Source organism: Nerophis ophidion, linkage group LG10 (assembly GCF_033978795.1).
Source record: "Nerophis ophidion isolate RoL-2023_Sa linkage group LG10, RoL_Noph_v1.0, whole genome shotgun sequence".
Classification (NCBI taxonomy): Eukaryota; Metazoa; Chordata; class Actinopteri; order Syngnathiformes; family Syngnathidae; genus Nerophis; species Nerophis ophidion.
In genome coordinates, this window is record NC_084620.1 from 46,634,919 (window position 1) to 46,656,820 (window position 21,902).

General features: G+C 43.7%; 1 protein-coding gene across 6 annotated transcripts in view; it reads right to left on the reverse strand.

The window, feature by feature from the left end:
- The window catches only part of LOC133560904 (ankyrin-2-like), a 148,913-nt gene that overhangs the window by 35,595 nt on the left and 91,416 nt on the right, over positions 1–21,902 (reverse strand). For all 6 annotated transcript variants that reach the window (XM_061913933.1, XM_061913934.1, XM_061913932.1 and 3 more), the window contains 12 exons: positions 20,681–20,878; positions 18,130–18,228; positions 17,958–18,056; positions 11,520–11,618; positions 11,339–11,437; positions 11,007–11,079; positions 8,301–8,442; positions 8,131–8,212; positions 5,316–5,419; positions 5,190–5,228; positions 4,890–5,114; positions 4,092–4,190 (listed from right to left, as the gene is read on the reverse strand). In XM_061913933.1, coding sequence (XP_061769917.1) covers positions 4,092–4,190; positions 4,890–5,114; positions 5,190–5,228; positions 5,316–5,419; positions 8,131–8,212; positions 8,301–8,442; positions 11,007–11,079; positions 11,339–11,437; positions 11,520–11,618; positions 17,958–18,056; positions 18,130–18,228; positions 20,681–20,878 — 1,358 coding nt within the window. The remainder of the gene's footprint in view (positions 1–4,091; positions 4,191–4,889; positions 5,115–5,189; positions 5,229–5,315; positions 5,420–8,130; positions 8,213–8,300; positions 8,443–11,006; positions 11,080–11,338; positions 11,438–11,519; positions 11,619–17,957; positions 18,057–18,129; positions 18,229–20,680; positions 20,879–21,902) is intronic.

Consider the following 21,902-nt stretch of genomic DNA (forward strand, 5'->3'; position numbering starts at 1 on the left):
TTGCGGCGTGACTGCCAGCTAATCGATGCTAACATGCTATGCTAATCGATGCTAACATGCTATTTACCGGCGATGACAGACATGGCACAGAGATGTATGGATAACCTGCAGATGCATTTGCAACTATATTATGTTTCCTTCCACCCACATTTAATGCGAAAAAAAAAACACTTACCAATCGACGGATTTAAGTTGCTCCATTATCACAAAATGCGAAAGTCCTGATCGTTTGGTCCGCCCATTTTACCGGTGATGCTAACGCAGCTATTTTGCCATGCTATGGCAATGAAAAGTGTCAATAGCTAATTGCTCAATAGCTTCAGTTTCTTCTTCAATACTTTCATACTCCAACCATCTGTTTCAATAAATGCGTAATCTGTTGAATCGCTTAAGCCGCTGAAATCCGAGTCTGAATCCGAGCTAATGTCGCTATATCTTGCTGTGGTATTCCCATTGTTTGTTTGCATTAGCAGCACTGTGTGACATCACAGGAAAATGGATAGTGGTTTTGAAGATAGCGAAAATAAGGCACTTTAAAGCTTTATTTAGGGACATTCCTGGACCGGTAAAATTTTGAAAAAAAATACAACAAGCCACTGGGAACTGATTTTTATTGTTTTTAACCCTTTTGAAATTGTGATAATATTCCCCTTTAAATGGGAACTGTTGATACATTTCATCTATTCAATTGATGCAGTTGAAATGATAATCATTATAATACATGATGACCAAAATGTGATGTCAGTTAAATAATCATTTATTTTATTCTGTGATGGTTTAAAAAGGTATATTTCACGGTTCATAATTTAAAGATATAAATGTAAAAATCGTTAAATGGATGTAACTCATTTCATTCATTGAATTATTAAGTAAGAAGTGAAGCTACTATAGTTTTCATGATTTGATGCTCCTGTTAAAGTCTTACAGACTTATATGGAGTACAGTGTGAACCGACCAGTATTCATATGTCCATGACTAAATGGTTAAAATGGATAACTGTGTTTATTGATTTAAAATTGAAGTTAATTTAATTGTTTTAAAATTGAAGTTAATATGTTACCATATGGAAGTTAATATGGTACCATATGGAAGAGAACCATAGGTTGATTGGCAACACTAAATTGGCCCTAGTGTGTGAATGTGAGTGTGAATGTTGTCCGTCTATCTGTGTTGGCCCTGCGATGAGGTGGCGACTTGTCCAGGGTGTACCCCGCCTTCTGCCCGATTGTAGCTGAGATAGGCGCCAGCGCCCCCCGCGACCCCAAAAAAGGGAATAAGCGGTAGAAAATGGATGGATGGATGGATGGAAGAGAACCATATGGAAGAGAACTAAGAGTAAAAAGAGTATTGTAATTGATTACATTCTGTACTGCTATGTGCAGATTGGTTTTTTGTGTGATCCTGAAGTCTGGTTCCAAGCTGGACTTGAGTTTGATGGCGAGCCAGTCCCAGTGAGTGAGAGTCCGCGGTAGAGATGAGCGGTTTGCGGTCTCATCCGGGCGGTTGACATGACGAAAAAATAGATTTTAATTAGATTCGGGCGGGTGGCGGTTGAACCATCCGGAGACATTTGATATACATGGTTCCGGGATCGGTACCCTTTGCCATTCAAAGAGTGAAGTGAATTATATTTATATAGCGCTTTTTCTCTAGTGACTCAAAGCGCTTTACATAGTGAAACCCAATATCTAAATTACATTCAAACCAGTGTGGGTGGCACTGGGAGCAGGTGGGTAAAGTGTCTTGCCCAAGGACACAACGGCAGTGACTAGGATGGTGGAAGCGGGAATTGAACCTGCAACCCTCAAGTTGCTGGCACGGCCACTCTACCAACCGAGCTAAACCGCCCCAGAGCCATTTAAGACCCGTGTCATAAAGCGAAGAAGTCATTAGTAGACGCTATTATTCTATTGAATGACTGCAGGCAGTCACCCAGATATTAAATATTAGTGCGCGCTATGAAGCCATTGGCTTTGTCGCCTTCTACATCATACATGATCTGCTTGTCAGTCCAGCATCATGTTGTGTGAGGCTTCCGCGGCAACTTGCACACGACTGCAAGGCATACTGGGTGACACAGAGTACACTAATAGTTATAAATAAATAATGATAAATGGGTTGTACTTGTATAGCGCTTTTCTACCTTCAAGGTACTCAAAGCGCTTTGACACTACTTCCACATTTACCCATTCACACACACATTCACACACTGATGGAGGGAGCTGCCATGCAAGGTGCCAACCAGCACCCATCAGGAGCAAGGGTGAAGTGTCTTGCTCAGGACACAACGGACGTGACGAGGTTGGTACTTGGTGGGATTTGAACCAGGGACCCTCGGGTTGCGCACGGCAACTCTCCCACTGCGCCACGCCGTCCCTAATGTGATATAAACAATTTTAAAACTCTTAGTAATATGCGCCACACTTTGAAGCCACACCAATTAAGAACGACAAACACATTTCGGGAGAACATCCTCACAGTAACACGGGGTGGGGGGTTGTAAAATATATTCAGGTTGTGTCATGAATACAAAGGATTATGGGTATTAGTTGTGTTGCGTTTATGTTGTGTTACTGTGAGGATGTTGTCCCGAAATGTGTTTGTCAATCTTGTATTGTGTGGCTTCATAGCATGGCGCATATTAGTAAGTGTTAAAGTTGTTTATATCACAACCATCAGTGTACTCTGTATCACCCAGTATCCCTTTCAATCTCTTACGTGTGATTGCGGAAGCTGCACACAACATGTTGCTGGACCTACAATCGGTTCGTACATGTTGTTGAAGGTGTTAAAGGCAATGGCTTCACAGCACACGCATATTCTTATCATAAGGATGAACGCCATTGAATAGTTGCGAGAACGTTAGTGGCTCCAATTTACTACATTACTCCGAGAAACAGGTTTAAATAACTCTGTGAGTGGTAAAGGCAACCTCTGATATAATTCAGCGGGCGGGCGGGTACGGTCCTGATAAAAAGTTGGTTCGGGTGGACGGCGGGTGGATGACGATTTTGGTGACGCGGATGCGGGTGATATAATTGCCTATCCGCGCTTCTCTAGTCTGCGGAGAGGGAGCGTTTGGATGTGGTGTGGCCAGCTACATCGGTTTCCACCTTCTGCAGTGACCTATAACTGAACTGATCCACCATCAGAATCGCAAGTATCGAACCGAATCAATATGGAATAACGGATTACAATGGAACTAAGGATTCCCAACAAAGGAATATAGACAGTGTTCAATTCAGTACTACCCGGGTAGAATTCAAATTTAAAAGGGACGTTCCTTTTATTTTTTCTATTTTGATTTTTGTAACAGAGCTCTATTTTTATTTTATTTTCGGGGGTATTTTCAATTCAAAAAGCACACTTCATGTGTTGTTGGTTGTTATTGTGCAATAAATTTGCCAGCAGCTCTTCTGTGGTCCACTAAGTACAAAACGTCTCATTTCGAGTCTCTCAATTATACGGCCAAGAACCTAGTAATCTTAATTGTTGTACTAACCTGCTATCCTACAGTAGGGGTGCTACAGAGAAAATCTAGCTTTCTTCTAAAAACATTGTTTTTTTACTGTGCAAGTATGTATGTTTTTAGATGTATTAAAAAAGTAACATTTTTGTCAGCATCTTTCCTCGGGAGAAAAAAAAGGTTTATTCTATTGGACAAAATCTAGCTTTCTTCTAAAAACATATATAGTTTTTTTATTTAAAATAAACAAAAACAAGAATATAACAAAATATATAACTCTTTTCTTTGACAATATACCACTTTTTCTTTAAAAAATGCTTAATTTTTTTTGCAAAACTGATGTCTATTCTTAAAAACACTTCTATTAAACTCTTTTTTGAAAACCTACCTTTGTATTAGTGAAGATTCCATCCATCTATCCAATTATTATTTATAATTATACCTCTTTTTTCCTTGAATAAAACATTACATCTAAGAAAATAGTTTTGTTTTCTTAATTTTAGTACTTTTTTTTTTCCACAATACAAATAATATATAACTGTAATAACATACATTTGATACTTAAGTCGGGATTCTAGGACAGAAAATCTCATGGACAAAACAGAAAATATACCATGCAGCCTACCCCAGGAAATTTGTCCCTGGCGGTCCAAGTTGGAGGATTCTGCTCACCAAACTTTCACCCTCATTGAGAGGGGGAGGGGCACTGGGGAGGTGGAGCTTACTGTGGGATAGAGAGAGAGAGAGAGAGAGAGAGAGAGAGAGAGAGAGAGAATATTTAAAAAGCTTCATCATTTGTTTTGTTATTGTCATTGTCACATCAAAAAAGCAATAAGCAATAAAAATAGAAGCCTACTATTACAAACCCCGTTTCCATATGAGTTGGGAAATTGTGTTAGATGTAAATATAAACGGGATACAATGATTTGAAAATCCTTTTCAACCCATATTCAGTTGAATATGCTACAAAGACAACATATTTGACGTTCAAACTGATTAACATTTTGTTGTTGTTGCAAATAATTATTAACTGATGCAAGCAACACGTGACAAAGTTGGGAAAGGTGGCAATAAACACTGATAAAGTTGAGGAATGCTCATCAAACACTTATTTGGAACATCCCACAGGTGTCTCAGTCTTTTTTGGCACTTTTGCCAGCTTTTTTTGAAGCTAATATTTGCAAAAAATAACAAAGTTTACGAGTTTGAACGTTAAGTGTCTTGTCTTTACAGTCTATTCAATTGAATATAGGTTGAAAAGTATTGGCAAATAATTGTATTCTGTTTTTATTTACCATTTACCAACTGTAGGAACTAAACCTCTAAAATGCTTTCACTTGCCTTGCAATGATAAGCAGATTTCTCATTCAAGATATCATTTAAAAATACATAATGAGAGGTAAAAAAAAATACCCATCCTTACCCGAGGAGCTGGCCCCCAGAGGGCGCCACTTCGATAAACCTGCTCGCCAGACCTTCCCCTTCGACAATGGGTGACATGCTGGCCAGCCGGTGCCTCTTGACCAGCCTGCAGGTTACTCGCGTGGGAGCGCCACATTTCCTCGGAGGGATGACAATACGTAGGCCATTGTGGCGGCAACCCCGCATGGCTCCGCCCCTCGCGTCGACCATGAAGCTGACTAAGAAACTGAGACGAACGAGAGAAGGCTGAGCATTCGCACAATTTGGGAAACGAGGATCGAATTAAGGCAAAGGACAAAACCTGCTGTGGTCTGCGTGGTCACGGCACGGAGAGAATTGGCTAAAGAAAATAAATAATCGGAGAGGATTCACGGAATTAGTAAAATACCCGTAGGAACACATGTTGGATGTACAAAAGTGTACATACCCGGTGTGGACGGGGCTTGAAGTGAAAGCTATGTTGTCTAGGTTGTCTGTGCTCCAGCTCAGTCTGTACGAATCGCTCTCTGTTTCCCTCCAGAGTGCAGAAATCTGTAAAAAAACACAGTTTTTGGTTACTTTGGTGGTCTAAAAGGACAAAATATATTTGGGAAAACGATACATATTGATGTACATCAATGCGTAAGTCTTGTTCACGAGTGAGGGAAGAGTGGATCGTGACATCCACAGGCGGATCGGTGTGGCGTATTCAGTAATGCGGACGCTGTATCGATCCGTTGTGGTGAAAAAGGCGCTGAGCCTGAAGGCAAAGCTCTCAATTTGCCGGTCTTTCTAAGTTCCCATCCTCACTTATGGTCATGAGCTTTGGGTTATGACCAAAAGGACAAGGGTCTCCCTTAGAGATAGGGGTGAGAAGTTCTGTCATCCCGGAGGAGCTCAAAGTAAAGCCGCTGCTCCGCCACAGCCAAAAGAGGTGGTTCGGGCATCTGGTCAGGATGCCACCCGAACGCCTCCATAGGGAGGTGTTTAGGGCACGTCCGACCGGTAGAAGGCCACATAGTCTACCCAGGACACGTTGGGTAGACTATGTCTCCCAGCTGGCCTGGGAATGCCTCGGGATCTCCTTGGAAGAGCTGGACGAAGTAGCTGGGGAGAGGAAAGTCTAGGCTTCCCTGCTTAGGCTGCTGCCCCCGTGACCCGACGGCGGATAAGCGGAAGAAGATGGATGGATGGATCAATGAATAAAGACGTCCCATTAATGGCATATAGTACTAATTTACAGCTGTTGTTTAATTGTGTTCAAGAAAGTCATGATTTTACACAAAAAAGTTGTGTAACATTATGTGAATGAGGTGGAAATATGAGATCTGTAGTTTTACTGGAAAATGTTATCGAGAATAAACCCGAAACCAGTGAAGTTGGCACGTTGTGTAAATGAAAACAGAATACAATGATTTGCAAATAATTTTCAACTTATATTCAATTGAATTGAAAAGACAAATATTTAATGTTCAAACTAAGAAACTTTTTTTTTTTTGTGCAAATAATCATCAACTTAGAATTTACTGACTGCAACACATTGCAAAAAAGTTGGCACAGGGGCATTTTTACCACTGTGTTACATGGCCTTTCCTTTTAACAACACTCAGTAAACGTTTGGGAACTGAGAACAATTTTTGAAGCTTTTCAGATGGAATTCTTTCCGATTCTTGCTTGATGTACAGCTTAAGTTGTTCAACAGTCTCCGTTGTGGAATTTTAGACTTCATATTGTGCGACACATTTTCATTGGGAGACAGGTCTGGACTACAGGCAGGCCAGTCTAGTTGTAAGATGTGGCTTGGCATTTTCTTGCTGAAATAAGCAGGGGCGTCCATGACAACGTTGCTTGGATGGCAACATATGTTGCTCCAAAACCTGTATGGACCTTTCAGCATTAATGGTGCCTTCGCAGATATGTAAGTTACCCATGCCTTGGGCACTAATACACCCCCATACCATCACAAATGCTGGCTTTTGAACTTTGTGCCTATATCAATCCGGATGGTTCTTTTCATCTTTTGTCCCGGAAGACACCACGTCCACAGTTTCCAAAATCAATTTGAAATGTGGACTCATGAGACCACAGAACATTTTTCCACTTTGCATCCGTCCATCTTAGATGAGCTCGGACCCTGCAGAGCCAGTGGTGTTTCTGGGTGTTGTTGATAAATGGCTTTGGCTTTGTGTAGTACAGTTTTAACTTGTACTTACAGATGTTGTGACAAACTGTAGTTACTGACAGTGGTTTTTGGAAGTGTTCTTGGGCCAATGTGATGACATCCATTACACAATGATGTCACTTTTTTTATGCAGTACCGCCTGAGGGATCGAAGGTCACAGGCATTCAATAATACGTGCAGTGATTTCTCCAGATTCTTTCAACCTTTTTGATGGTATTCCAGTCCTTAGATGGTAAAAATCCTGAGTACCTTGCAATAGCTCACTGAGAAATGTTGTCCTTAAACTGTTGGGCAATTTGCTCACGCATCTGTTCACAAAGCGGTGACCCTCGCCCCATTCTTGTTCGTGAATGACTGAGCATTTCATGGAAGCTGCTTTTATACCCAATCATGGCACCCGCTTTTTCCCAATTAGCCTGTCCAAATAAATAAATAAATAAATGGGTTGTACTTGTATAGCGCTTTTCTACCTTCAAGGTACTCCAAGCGCTTTGACAGTACTTCCACATTTACCCATTCACACACTGATGGAGGGAGCTGCCATGCAAGGCGCCAATCAGCACCCATCAGGAGCAAGGGTGAAGTGTCTTGCTCAGGACACAACGGACGTGACGAGGTTGGTTCTAGGTGGGATTTGAACCAGTGACCCTCGGGTTGCGCACGGCCACTCTCCCACTGCGCCACGCCGTCCCTTGTATAAGTGTTTGATTAGCATTCCTCAACTTTCTTAGTCTTTTTTGCCACTTGTGCCAGCTTTTTTAAAACATGTTGCAGGCATCAAATTCCAAATGAGCTACAATTTGCAGAAAATAACAACGTTTTGCAGTTCGAATGTTAAATATATTGTCTTTGCAGTCTTTTCAATTGAATATAAGTTGAAAAGGATTTGCAAATCATTGTATTCTGTTTTTATTTACCATTTACACAACATGCCAACTTCACTGGTTTTGGGTTTGTAGATTAGTACCAGGAACCCTCTAGTTTTTGGACGGCTGCTCTCTCATCTAAGCCACACTGCCCTAGAAAGGTAGCTGTTGTCCAGAAAGAAGTTAAAGTAAAAACAACACGGGTCATACTCTACCTGACGATTGAGCATCTCCTCCGTAGTGCCTTCGTGTTTTTGGTAGTAGTTTTGACAAGAGGACGTAAAGGACTTCTCCGCACTGCAGCACCAACAAAGAAACCAGATGGCGTCAATGGATCCAGTTAGAATCCTACTTTAATCGCAAAGTCCCACTAGGTCTGCCTTACCTGAGAGTGTGGGGCCCCTCGTGGTTGAAGCAGAGGTAGTTCATGCTGTCCAGATATCGTCCTGGTAAAGAGTCATCTCCGAGCTCTCTGAGATCCTCAGCTCGTAAATACTCAACTCCGTCTCCAGTTATGGTGTCATCTCCTAAATAGATTTGCAGAGAATAAAAACCTAAGATTACGTAGGATTGCACAAAAAAATTGGGTATCATCAAACGTGATCATGTGACAACCTATGAGAATAACAAATTGCATACTTTTTTTGAAGACCTAATGAACTTCTTTGGGGTATTTTTCTCAGAGTACTGAGTCCAGTCTACATCGAAGGTCACTGGTGAAGACTTAAGTCTGTAATCTCAGGGCATTCAATCAATCGCAGCCGGGAGAGATAGTCTTCCCAACATGTCCTGGGTCTTCCCCGTGGCCTCCTACCGGTCGGACGTGCCCGAAACACCTTCCCCGGGAGGTGTTCGGGTGGCATTCTGACCAGATGCCTGAACCACCTCATCTGGCTCCTCTCAATGTGGAGGAGCAGCGGCTTTACTTTGAGTTCCTCCCAGATGACAGATCTTCTCACCCTATCTCTAAGGGAGAGCCCCGCCACATGGCGGCGGAAACTCATTTCGGCCGCTTGTACCCGTGATCTTGTCCTTTCGGTCATGACCCAAAGCTCATGACCATAGGTGAGGATGGGAATGTAGATCGACCGGTAAATTGAGAGCTTTGCCCTCCGGCTCAGCTCCTTCTTCACCACAACGGATCAATACAACATCCGCATTACTGAAGACGCCGCACCGATCCGCCTGTCGATCTCGCGATCCACTTTTCCCTAACTCGTGAACAAGACTGAGGTACTTGAACTTCTCCATTTGGGGCAAAATCGCCTCCCTAACTCGGAGATGGCACTCCACTCTTTTCCGAGCGAGAAGTGAAGTGAAGTGAATTATATTTATATAGCGCTTTTCTCTAGTGACTCAAATCGCTTTACATAGTGAAACCCAATATCTAAGTTACATTTAAACCAGTGTGGGTGGCACTGGGAGCACGTGGGTAAAGTGTCTTGCCCAAGGACACAACGGCAGTGACCAGGATGGCGGAAGCGGGAATCGAACCTGCAACCCTCAAGTTGCTGGCACGGCCACTCTACCAACCGAGCCATACCGCCCATGGACTCGGACTTGGAATTGCTGATTCTCATTTTTCCATCACCACCTTAGGTAAATTGGTGAACGTCAAGGGGCAACATTTTTAAAACTGAGGCAAAAAGTTGCGTATAGTACCCCCTCAATGGTGTGATTTACATAAAAACGCGATGTGTGCAACAGTCCACAAATGGGGACTAGATCCTACCTTTCTCCCCTCTGCATTTCTTTTTTTACAAATGTATAAACGTTTTAATGTGTTTCTCTTTGCCCCTCACTATTACTATCATCAAGTCTCCATTGCTGTACATGTTAGCCCTCTTTACATCGCCAATGTTTCCACAGAAGAACCCGGTGATTGCACTTGACCCTAGTTTTCTGACCTCCTGCCCTTCCTTGAATGCAGTGATGGGCCAGCTACTTGGAAAATGCCGTAAGCTAAGTTACAAGTTACTCTCCATTAAATGTAGCTAAGCTACAAGGGAAGCTGTCCGGGTGAGAATTCCCCTCCCGTTTTATTATTTTTTGAGTGGTCAGCTTGAAGCGTCCCTCTGTCTCTGACTCCTTAGTTGTCATGTGATATTAGCATATGTCTGTTATGATTACTGGTTTCGATGACCTGCCTTATCTTGCCTTTGATTAGCCGATCCGTAATGTTTTTCCCTAACCTTAGCCAATTGTGACTCATCATACAAACACCAACCAATCATCATGGATGTTCTCCGTATGTATGTTTTTTTGGTCCTGGATTTACAGTCCATTTTCTTTCTTTGAAGCTTGTAGCTACGTTCTTCTGAAAGTAGCTAAAATACAGGAGAAGCTACTCAGATTCATATTCAGATTTAGATTAATCCCGGAGGGAACATTAGATTTTCAGCACGATCCCGTTCAAGATCATTCAAACATTGCGGGGAGACAGAGAGAGGATCGCTGACGGGTCTGCCAACTTCCGGCCCCATTAGAAAAACAGGTAAACGTTGGAGGGTGGTTGAGCGGTTTGAGGGGTGGAGGTTGGGGGGTGGGAAGGGGGGGATATTTAGTCAAAGGAAGGGGGTCCAGACTGAAGCCAAGGGAAAAAAAACTCATAGCCATAGCATACATAAAGAAGTTACATAGAATCAACAAAACTTGCAACAGACGTAAAAGAGTGGTAGCAACGGAGGCTGGTTGCTGCTGTATAAGCGTTAGTCAGCCATCCATCGCCCCTAAAAGACTCGTTAAATAAGTGGTTAAGCTACTGGAAAATGTAGGTAAACTACATGTAGCTTGTGACTGCCCATCACTGCTTGAATGTTAAAATTACTTGAACTTCCTCCTCCCTCTCGACCTTCTTTCGCACCACTTTCTCTTTCTCACTCTGATCGATGAGCTATTCCAATACCTCATCCTGTGAAAACGTTCCTAATAAAAAACACTGCTTCACTCCTACTCAAATCCTTTTTCAACCCAGCATAAGGGTTGAGAGGAATAGATCTTCATCCTCAGGTCTAAACGGAGCACCAAACACCCAAATCCTTTGCAGCTATTGACCAGAGTGAGACCAAGAGCACATGCTGGAGATACTTACCTTCTTCGTCGGAGACGTCGAGTATTTCAGTCATTGTTTCCGGAACATTCAGTTTGTGCTTTTCTGTAACCATCTGGTATGGAGGACAAGTTAAAAAATATCAACTTCATCCCATCTGATTTTGTGGCTGTGGAGGGGGCGTGGCCTGTGGACCTGCAGCGAAGCGGGGTGTTCCAGGACCGGCTTCGAGATCAGCGACAGGTGCGTAGATGGCCCACCTGGGCCTGCTTATCTAATGACCTGTAGCTGGTCTCTAAGCCGGTCCTGTCACACTCCGCTTCGCTGCAGGTCCGCAGGCCACGCCCCACCTCCACAGTGGCGTTATGACATACCGTTGTCGTGGTGACAATCTCCTCCGTTACAACCTGCAACGTGTCCACCACCGAGATGTAGCCCAGCCTTTGAGCAATGCCCAGGGCGGTGTTACCATTCTGGTAGAAGGAGGAAATTATGGATAATTGATTGTGTTATCCATCAAATATTGATGTTTAAAGCGTAAATGTGGAACCATACCATGGTGATAGCGTTGGGCTTGGCACCGTATTGCAACAGAATGTTGATGATGTGTGTGTTCCCCTGCTGGGCGGCCTGGTGAAGCGGGGTGTACCCATTCTGTTGAAAATGATAACCGTATCAATATGATAACTTCCTGAAAGCCAGACTTTGGCTCATCTGGATCTCAAAATTGGGTTCATTTTACCACAATTGCCCTAAATGATACGAATGAGTCGGTGTTGGAATTATTCCAAACGGTTGAAAAATTTTGACATGGTATCCATTTTTATTTTAATCCCCCCAAGAAAGGGAATTTCTTGAAAAACTGTAGGTTTTTTTTTGAAAAATATAGATAATACTTCAATTGCCCTAGATTATACGAATGTTGATGCAGTTACAATTTACATTTTAATTGGTATTTCGGAATTCCTGGATTTTTGGGGAAACAAGACATTATTACAAATCAAGATAACAATTTTGAAGGTGGAATGGTCAAAAACAGTGGAAAAATATAGACTGTGAAAACTTTCCAGGTAGCGGTTAAATAGGGCTTTCGAATCATCTTGAAATTGGAAAAATGGTAGTTTGATTGTCCAAGGTGGGTAGAGTGTGTGGGTGATGGAACGGTTGGAATCGGTTGAGAAATGTGGGATATGGAGAAGTTTGTATATTGCCCGCTAACTTTCTAGGAATAGATTTAATAGGGCTTTTGAAAACTGGGCATTCCAAGAATCATCTTGGAATTTGAAAAATGGTAGTTTGATTGTTCAAAGTGGGTGGAGTGTGTGGATGGTGGAACGGTTGGAATGTGTTGAGAAATGTGGGATACATAGATATTTTTATATTGCCTATTAACTATCCAGGGAGAGGTTAAATAGGCCTTTGGAAAACTGGGAATTCTGGGAATTCTTGGAATCATCTTGAAATTAGAAAAATGGTGAAGTGAAGTGAATTATATTTATATAGCGCTTTTCTCTAGTGACTCAAAGCGCTTTACATAGTAAAACCCAATATCTAAGTTACATTTTAACCAGTGTGGGTGGCACTGGGAGCAGGTGGGTAAACGGCAGTGACTAGGATGGCGGAAGCGGGAATCGAACCTGCAACCCTCAATTTGCTGGCACTGCCCCGCTACCAACCGAGCTACCGCAAATGGTAGTTTGATTGTCCAAGGTGGGTGGATTGTGTGGATGGTGGAACGGTTGGAATCGCGTGAGAAATGTGGGATATGGAGAGGTTTGTATATTGCCCATTAACTTTCCAGGAAGAGGTTAAATAGTGCGTTTGAAAACCGGGAATTCTGGGAATTCCTGGAATTATCTTGAAATTGGAAAAATGGTAGTTTGATTGTCCAAGGTGGGTGGAGTGTGTGGATGGTGGAACAGTTGGAATCGGTTGAGAAATGTGGGATATGGAGAGGTTTGTATATTGCCCATTAACTTTCCAGGAAGAGGTTAAATAAAGCTTTCGAAAACCGGGTATTCTGGGAATTCCTGGAATTATCTTGCAATTGGAAAAATTGTTGTTTGATTGTTCAAGGTGGGTGGATTGTGTGGATGGTGGAACGGTTGGAATCGAGTGAGAAATGTGGGATATGGAGAGGTTTGTATATTGCCCATTAACTTTCCAGGAAGAGGTTAAATAGTGTGTTTGAAAACCGGGAATTCTGGGAATTCCTGGAATCATCTTGAAATTGGAAAAATAATAGTTTGATTGTCCAAGGTGGGTGGATTGTGTGGATGGAGGAACGGTTGGAATCGATTGAGAAATGTGGGATATGGAAAGGTTTGTATATTGCTCATTAACTTTCCAGGAAGAGGTTAAATAGTGCGTTAGAAAACCGGGAATTCTGGGAATTCCTGGAATTATCTTGAAATTGGAAAAATGGTAGTTTGATTGTCCAAGGTGGGTGGAGTGTGTGGATGGTGGAACAGTTGGAATCGGTTGAGAAATGTGGGATATGGAGAGGTTTGTATATTTCCCATTAACTTTCCAGGAAGAGGTTAAATAAAGCTTTCGAAAACCGGGTATTCTGGGAATTCCTGGAATCATCTTGAAATTGGAAAAATTGTTGTTTGATTGTTCAAGGTGGGTGGAGTGTGTGGATGGTGGAATGGTTGCAATCGGTTGAGAAATGTGGGTAATGGAGAGGTTTGTATATTGCCCATTAACTTTCCAGGAAGAGGTTAAATAGGCCTTTGGAAAACTGGGAATTCTGGGAATTCCTGGAATCATCTTGAAATTAGAAAAATAATACTTTGATTGTCCAAGGTGGGTGGATTGTGTGGATGGGGGAACGGTTGGAATCGATTGAGAAATGTGGGATATGGAGAGGTTTGTATTTTGGCCATATCCTTTCCAGGAAGAGGTTGAATAAAGCTTTCGAAAACCGGGAATTCTGGGAATTCCTGGAATTATCTTGAAATTGAAAAAATTGTAGTTTGATTGTCCAAGGTGGGTGGAGTGTGTGGATGGTGGAACAGTTGGAATCGGTTGAGAAATGTGGGATATGGAGAGGTTTGTATATTGCCCATTAACTTTCCAGGAAGAGGTTAAATAAAGCTTTCGAAAACCGGGTATTCTGGGAATTCCTGGAATTATCTTGCAATTGGAAAAATTGTTGTTTGATTGTTCAGGGTGGGTGGATTGTGTGGATGGTGGAACGGTTGGAATCGAGTGAGAAATGTGGGATATGGAGAGGTTTGTATATTGCCCATTAACTTTCCAGGAAGAGGTTAAATAGTGTGTTTGAAAACCGGGAATTCTGGGAATTCCTGGAATCATCTTGAAATTAGAAAAATAATAGTTTGATTGTCCAAGGTGGGTGGATTGTGTGGATGGTGGAATGGTTGGAATCGCGTGAGAAATGTGGGATATGGAGAGGTTTGTATATTGCCCATTAACTTTCCAGGAAGAGGTTAAATAGTGCATTTGAAAACCGGGAATTCTGGGAATTCCTGGAATTATCTTGAAATTGGAAAAATGGTAGTTTGATTGTCCAAGGTGGGTGGAGTGTGTGGATGGTGGAACAGTTGGAATCGGTTGAGAAATGTGGGATATGGAGAGGTTTGTATATTGCCCATTAACTTTCCAGGAAGAGGTTAAATAAAGCTTTCGAAAACCGGGTATTCTGGGAATTCCTGGAATTATCTTGAAATTGGAAAAATTGTTGTTTGATTGTTCAAGGTGGGTGGAGTGTGTGGATGGTGGAATGGTTGCAATCGGTTGAGAAATGTGGGTAATGGAGAGGTTTGTATATTGCCCATTAATTTTCCAGGAAGAGGTTAAATAGGCCTTTGGAAAACTGGGAATTCTGGGAATTCCTGGAATCATCTTGAAATTAGAAAAATAATACTTTGATTGTCCAAGGTGGGTGGATTCTGTGGATGGAGGAACGGTTGGAATCGATTGAGAAATGTGGGATATGGAGAGGTTTGTATATTGGCCATATCCTTTCCAGGAAGAGGTTAAATAAAGCTTTCGAAAACCGGGAATTCTGGGAATTCCTGGAATTATCTTGAAATTGAAAAAATGGTAGTTTGATTGTCCAAGGTGGGTGGAGTGTGTGGATGGTGGAACAGTTGGAATCGGTTGAGAAATGTGGGATATGGAGAGGTTTGTATATTGCCCATTAACTTTCCAGGAAGAGGTTAAATAAAGCCTTCGAAAACCGGGTATTCTGGGAATTCCTGGAATCATCTTGAAATTGGAAAAATTGTTGTTTGATTGTTCAAGGTGGGTGGATTGTGTGGATGGTGGAACGGTTGCAATCGGTTGAGAAATGTGGGTAATGGAGAGGTTTGTATATTGCCCATTAACTTTCCAGGAAGAGGTTAAATAGGCCTTTGGAAAACTGGGAATTCTGGGAATTCCTGGAATCATCTTGAAATTAGAAAAATAATACTTTGATTGTCCAAGGTGAGTGGATTGTGTGGATGGAGGAACGGTTGGAATCGATTGAGAAATGTGCGATATGGAGAGGTTTGTATATTGGCCATATCCTTTCCAGGAAGAGGTTAAATAAAGCTTTCAAAAACCGGGAATTCTGTGAATTCCTGGAATTATCTTGAAATGCCAAGCGGTGTGCAGCTTTAGCGGTCGCGGAGGCAAAAACTCGGACATGGGAAGAGTTCGGGGAAGCCATGGAAAACGACTTCCGGACGGCTTCGAAGCGATTCTGGACCAACTTACGGCGCCGCAGGAAGGGGAAGCAGTGCACTATCAACACCGTGTATGGTGCGGATGGTGTTCTGCTGACTTCGACTGCGGATGTTGTGGATCGGTGGAGGGAATACTTCGAAGACCTCCTCAATCCCACCAACACGTCTTTCTTTGAGGAAGCGGTGCCTGTGGAATCTGTAGTGGACTCTCCTATTTCTGGGGCTGAGGTCGCTGAGGTAGTTAAAAAGCTCCTCGGCGGCAAGGCCCCGGGGGTGGATGAGATCCGCCCGGAGTTCCTTAAGGCTCTGGATGCTGTGGGGCTGTCTTGGTTGACAAGACTCTGCAGCATTGCGTGGACATCGGGGGCGGTACCTCTGGATTGGCAGACCGGGGTGGTGGTCCCTCTCTTTAAGAAGGGGGACCGGAGGGTGTGTTCCAACTATCGTGGGATCACACTCCTCAGCCTTCCCGGTAAGGTTTATTCAGGTGTACTGGAGAGGAGGCTTCGCCGGATAGTCGAACCTCGGATTCAGGAGGAACAGTGTGGTTTTCGTCCTGGTCGTGGAACTGTGGACCAGCTCTATACTCTCGGCAGGGTTCCTGAGGGTGCATGGGAGTTTGCCCAACCAGTCTACATGTGCTTTGTGGACTTGGAGAAGGCATTCGACCGTGTCCCTCGGGAAGTCCTGTGGGGAGTGCTCAGAGAGTATGGGGTATCGGACTGTCTTATTGTGGCAGTCCGCTCCCTGTACTATCAGTGTCAGAGCTTGGTCCGCATTGCTGGCAGTAAGTCGGACACGTTTCCAGTGAGGGTTGGACTCCGCCAAGGCTGTCCTTTGTCACCGATTCTGTTCATAACTTTTATGGACAGAATTTCTAGGCGCAGCCAAGGCGTTGAGGGGTTCCGGTTTGGTGGCCACGGGATTAGGTCTCTGCTTTTTGCAGATGATGTAGTCCTGATGGCTTCATCTGGCCGGGATCTTCAGCTCTCACTGGATCGGTTCGCAGCCGAGTGTGAAGCGACCGGAATGAGAATCAGCACCTCCAAGTCCGAGTCCATGGTTCTCGCCCGGAAAAGGGTGGAGTGCCATCTCCGGGTTGGGGAGGAGACCCTGCCCCAAGTGGAGGAGTTAAAGTACCTAGGAGTCTTGTTCACGAGTGGGGGGAGAGTGGATCGTGAGATCGACAGGCGGATCGGTGCGGCGTCTTCAGTAATGCGGACGTTGTATCGATCCGTTGTGGTGAAGAAGGAGCTGAGCCGGAAGGCAAAGCTCTCAATTTACCGGTCGATCTACGTTCCCATCCTCACCTATGGTCATGAGCTTTGGGTCATGACCGAAAGGATAAGATCACGGGTACAAGCGGCCGAAATGAGTTTCCTCCGCCGGGTGGCGGGGCTCTCCCTTAGAGATAGGGTGAAAAGCTCTGCCATCCGGGAGGAGCTCAACGTAAAGCCGCTGCTCCTCCACATCGAGAGGAGCCAGATGAAGTGGTTCGGGCATCTGGTCAGGATGCCACCCGAACGCCTCCCTAGGGATGTGTTTAGGGCACGTCCAGCTGGTAGGAGGCCACGGGGAAGACCCAGGACACGTTGGTAAGACTATGTCTCCCGGCTGGCCTGGGAACGCCTCGGGATCCCCCGGGAAGAGCTAGACGAAGTGGCTGGAGAGAGGGAAGTCTGGGCTTCCCTGCTTAGGCTGCTGCCCCCGCGACCCGACCTCGGATAAGCGGAAGATGATGGATGGATGGATGGATGGATATCTTGAAATGGAAAAAAATGGTAGTTTGATTGTCCAAGGTGGGTGGAGTGTGTGGATGGTGGAATGGTTGGAATCGGTTGAGAAACGTGGGATATGGAGACGTTTGAATATTGCCCAATAACTTTCCAGGAACAGGTTTAATAGGGCTTTGGAAAACCTGGAATTCTGAGAATTCCTGGAATTATCTTGAAATGAGAATGGTAGTATGACTGTCCAAGGTGGGTGGAGTGTGTGGATGGTGGAACGATTCGAATCGGTTGGAAAATGGCGAAATTGAGCAAGTTCGAAAAATGACCCGCAAAACTGGGAATTCTGGGTACCCCCAGGGTGTATTCATACATATTTTTTTGAGAAGCTCATGATTCCCCGGTTGGGCCCGGACATTTGGATACTGGAATGATTCCGATCGGATGAAAACTTTGAAATACTTTGTCGTAAAATTAAAGCAAAAATCGTTTCACCAGTATAAAGTTGTTATACAGAAAAAAAATATAATTTGGTTATGGCAAAGAAGTAGAAGAACAAGATTTCTTACCTTGGTCTTTACGGTCACACTAGCACCATTTTGAAGCAGGAAGTTGACCATTTTGGTGTTGCCATAATGGCAGGCAACAATAAGCGGTGTGTAGCCCAGCTGGACACAGGACAGAAAATTAAACACAATAAAAAAAAAAAACACATCTGTGAACTATTTGTTTCACCCCTACTTTGGTCTGCTGGTTGAGGTTTGCTCCATTTCTGGCAAGAATCTCCGCCACTGCTACTTTGTCGTCTTGTGCTGCCAAATGCAAGGCGGTAAGGCCACCCTGAAAACGGAGCACAACATTGTACTAATAGTAACAATAGTAGGACTAATAATAATTATAATAACAATACCATAACTATCTTTATCATTCTTATGTAACTATGGAACGACATTTCTGTAGAATCTGTGTGAACGGTGAAGAGATGAATTTGAATTCCAAGTTACAGGAAAAATTGCCTGGATGTTGTGTTTTTAGGATGGTTGGAATCTGTTGAGAAATGCAGAAAATGTATTTTTTTTTGGCAATGTCATGGAAAAAATGGAATTTTAGGAAACGGATATGGATAGCCATCAGGTCCTGAATGAGTTAAAACATCCATCTATCCAACTATCTATCCATTTATTTCCTTTATCTTATTTGAGGTCGGGTTCCGGGGACAGCAGTCTAAGCAGAGAAGCCCAGACTTCCCTCTCCTCCCGGGGGATCCCGAGACATAGTCTTTTCAATGCGTCCTGGGTCTTCCCCATGGCTTCCTACCGGTCGGACGTTCCCTAAACACCTCCCTAGGGAAGTGTTCTGGTGGCATCCTGACCAGATGCCCCAACCACCTCATATGGCTCCTCTCAATATGGAGGAGCAGCGACTTTACTTTAAATAGGGCTTTGGAAAACCGGGAATTCCCGGAATTCCTGGAATTCCTGGAATTATCTTGAAATTGGAAAAATGGTAGTTTGATTGTGGACTGTGGAATGGTTGGAATCGGTTGAGAAATGTGGGATATGTGTTTGGCCACCCAGCCAAATGATGGGAATCAGGTGTCCTAATCACTTGGCCCGGTGTATTAAACCAAGTACTTAGGCATGGAGACTGTTTCTATAAAAAATTGTGAAAGAATGGGCCGCTCTCAGAAGCTCAGTGATTTCCAGCGTGGAACTGTTTAGGATGCCACTTGTGCAACAAATCAAGTCGTGAAATATCCTCACTCTTAAATATTCCAAAGCCAACTGTAGGGTTTATTATAGGAAATGGAAAAGTTTGGGAACAACAGCAACTCAGCCACCAAGTGGTAAGCCACATAAACTGACAGAGAGGGGTCAACGGATTCTGAAGCCCATAGTGCAAAGAGGCCGCCGATATTTCTGCACAGTCATTTGCTACAGGCCTCCAAACTTAATGTGACCTTGCCATTAGCCCACGTACAGTATGCAGAGAGCTTCATGGAATGGGTTTCCATGGCAGATCAGCTGCATCTATGCCATGCATCACCAAGTTCAATGCAAAGCTTTCGCCACTAGACTCTAAAGCAGTGGAGACGCCTTCTCTGGAGTGATGAATCACGCTTTTCCATCTGGCAATCTAAAGGACGCGTCTGGGTTTTGAGATTGGCAGGAGAACGCTACATTTCGGACTGCATTGTGCCGAGTGTGAAATTTAGTAGAGGAGGAATTATGGTGTGGGGTTGTTTTTCAAGAGTTGGGCTTGGCTCCTTAGTTCCAGTGAAAGGAACTTTGAATGCTCCAGGATACCAAAACATTTTGGAAAATTCTTCAAGTTCATATGTGAGTAAAAGCAGGTGGCCAAACAATTTTGGCAATATAGTGTATCTTCTCATCCTCATTTTGGCCGCTTGTACCCTTGATCTAGTCATTTGGTCAAAACCCAAAGCTCATGACCATAGGTGAGGATAGGGAAATTGAGAGCTTTGGCTTCCGGCTCAGCTCCTTCTTTACCACAACGGATCGATACTAGGTCTGCAATACTGAAGACACCACACCGATCCGCCTGTCGATCTCACAATCCACTCTTCCCTCACTCGTGAACAAGACTCTGAGGTACTTAAACTCCCCCACTTGGGGAAAGATCCCTTCCCCAACCTGCAGATAGCATTCCACCCTCTAAGGGGAAAAACCATGGACTCTGACTTGGAGGTCCTGATTCTCAACCCAGACGCTTCACACTCGGCTGCGAACCGATCCAGTGAGAGCTGAAGATCCTGGCCGGATGAAGCCATCAGAACCACAGAGACCTAAACCTGCAGTCATCAAACTGGATCCCCTCAATGCCCTGACCGCGCCTACAAATTCTGTCCATAAAAGTTATGAACACAAAGGGCTGCCCTGTCGAAGTCCAACCCTCACTGGACTTACTGCCAGCAATGTGGACCAAGCTTTGACACCGATCACAAATGATTCAAATAAGTTAAGTTTTGTATTGTTTCAAAAGATTGCCATCATTTTTTATTGTGCTATTTCCTTCCTACTAGTGTTGTAAAATATATTTTTTTCATAACGTTGTTGTACCTTTTTTATCAATAAATTTGGAACTACAGTATACTTCTAATATTACAACTTTTCTGCTGTCAGACGTTGTCTTAACTCTGCCGTTGCTATACATCTCATATTTTGACTTTATTTTTGCAACATCATTTTTACAATTTTATGATGTAAAACTTATTTATTGTCGTACAATAAAAACAAATATCAAATGATACTATTCAATGCTGTGGTGGTACCTTGGTGGGGGTGTTGACGTGGGCTCCATTGCTCAGCAACAAGGTGGTAATGTCAGCGTGGCCGTCCTCCGAGGACAAGTGGAGCGGAGTGACGTCCTGTTTGGTCACCATGTTGGTCTCGGCGCCGCGCTTCAGCAGCGCGGAGACCACGTCCATTTGGTTCTTCTTGGACGCAATGTGGAGAGGAGTGTAGCCGTTCTGAAACATCAAAGACCAACAGATATTCTGATTAAAATCAATGCCCCGAGGACCAAGCTACCCCATCAGGAATCTGCGGTCCTTCCCAAGGTTTCTCCTTGTCCCATTGGGTTAAGTTTTTTTTTGCCCGGATGTGGGATCAAGGGTTATATCAATATAATTTGATTGATTGATTGATTGATTAAGTTGAAGTTGCAATACAAATTGTCAACAACAAAAACACAGAGTGCAGATAAAACTACTGGAGAAAATGTATTTAAAACTCTAAAAAAAAATGCAGCCACTTCAGAATGTACATAGCCCTCCATTACAGTTCGCACCGATGTCTCTAACTGAATAGACAACAGAGGACACGCAAGTGGACAAACATGATTGATGACCAAATCCAGAGTGTGACATCCATCCATCTTCAGCTGCTTATCCGGAATCGGGTCGCGGGGACAACAGCTCAAGCAGAGACCCCCAGACTTCCCTCTCCAGAGCAACATTAGCAACTTCCTCCTGGGGATCCCGAAGCGTTCCCAGGCCAGAGAGGAGATGTAATCCCCCCATCTGGTCCTCGGCCTGCCGCAGGGTCTCCTCCCAGTGGGATGTGCAACGAGGACCTCCCTAGGAAGACGCTCGTGAGGCATCCCCACGAGATGCCCGAACCACCTAAGCTGGCTCCTTTCCGAACGAAGGAGCAGGGGCTTTACTCTCTCGGGTGACTGGACTTCTCACCCTATCTCTAAGGGAGATGCCAGCCAGCAGACTGGCAGAGTGTGACATGTTGGGTAAAACCTATCAAATCCAACATATTTAAGAATTTCTTTGAAACAGCGTCTAATAACAGGGGTGTCAAACGTACGAGCCGTGGGGCGTATCAGGCCCCACGAACAGGTTTAGTCCAGCCCGCAATATTATATTGCCAAATATATAAATTAGAATTTTTTTTATTGAAAGAAACTGCTACTCTAAATGTGTCCACTGGATGTCACAACAAATATTTTAGTGTATTCCACGTCACACATGACACTGTTTAAAG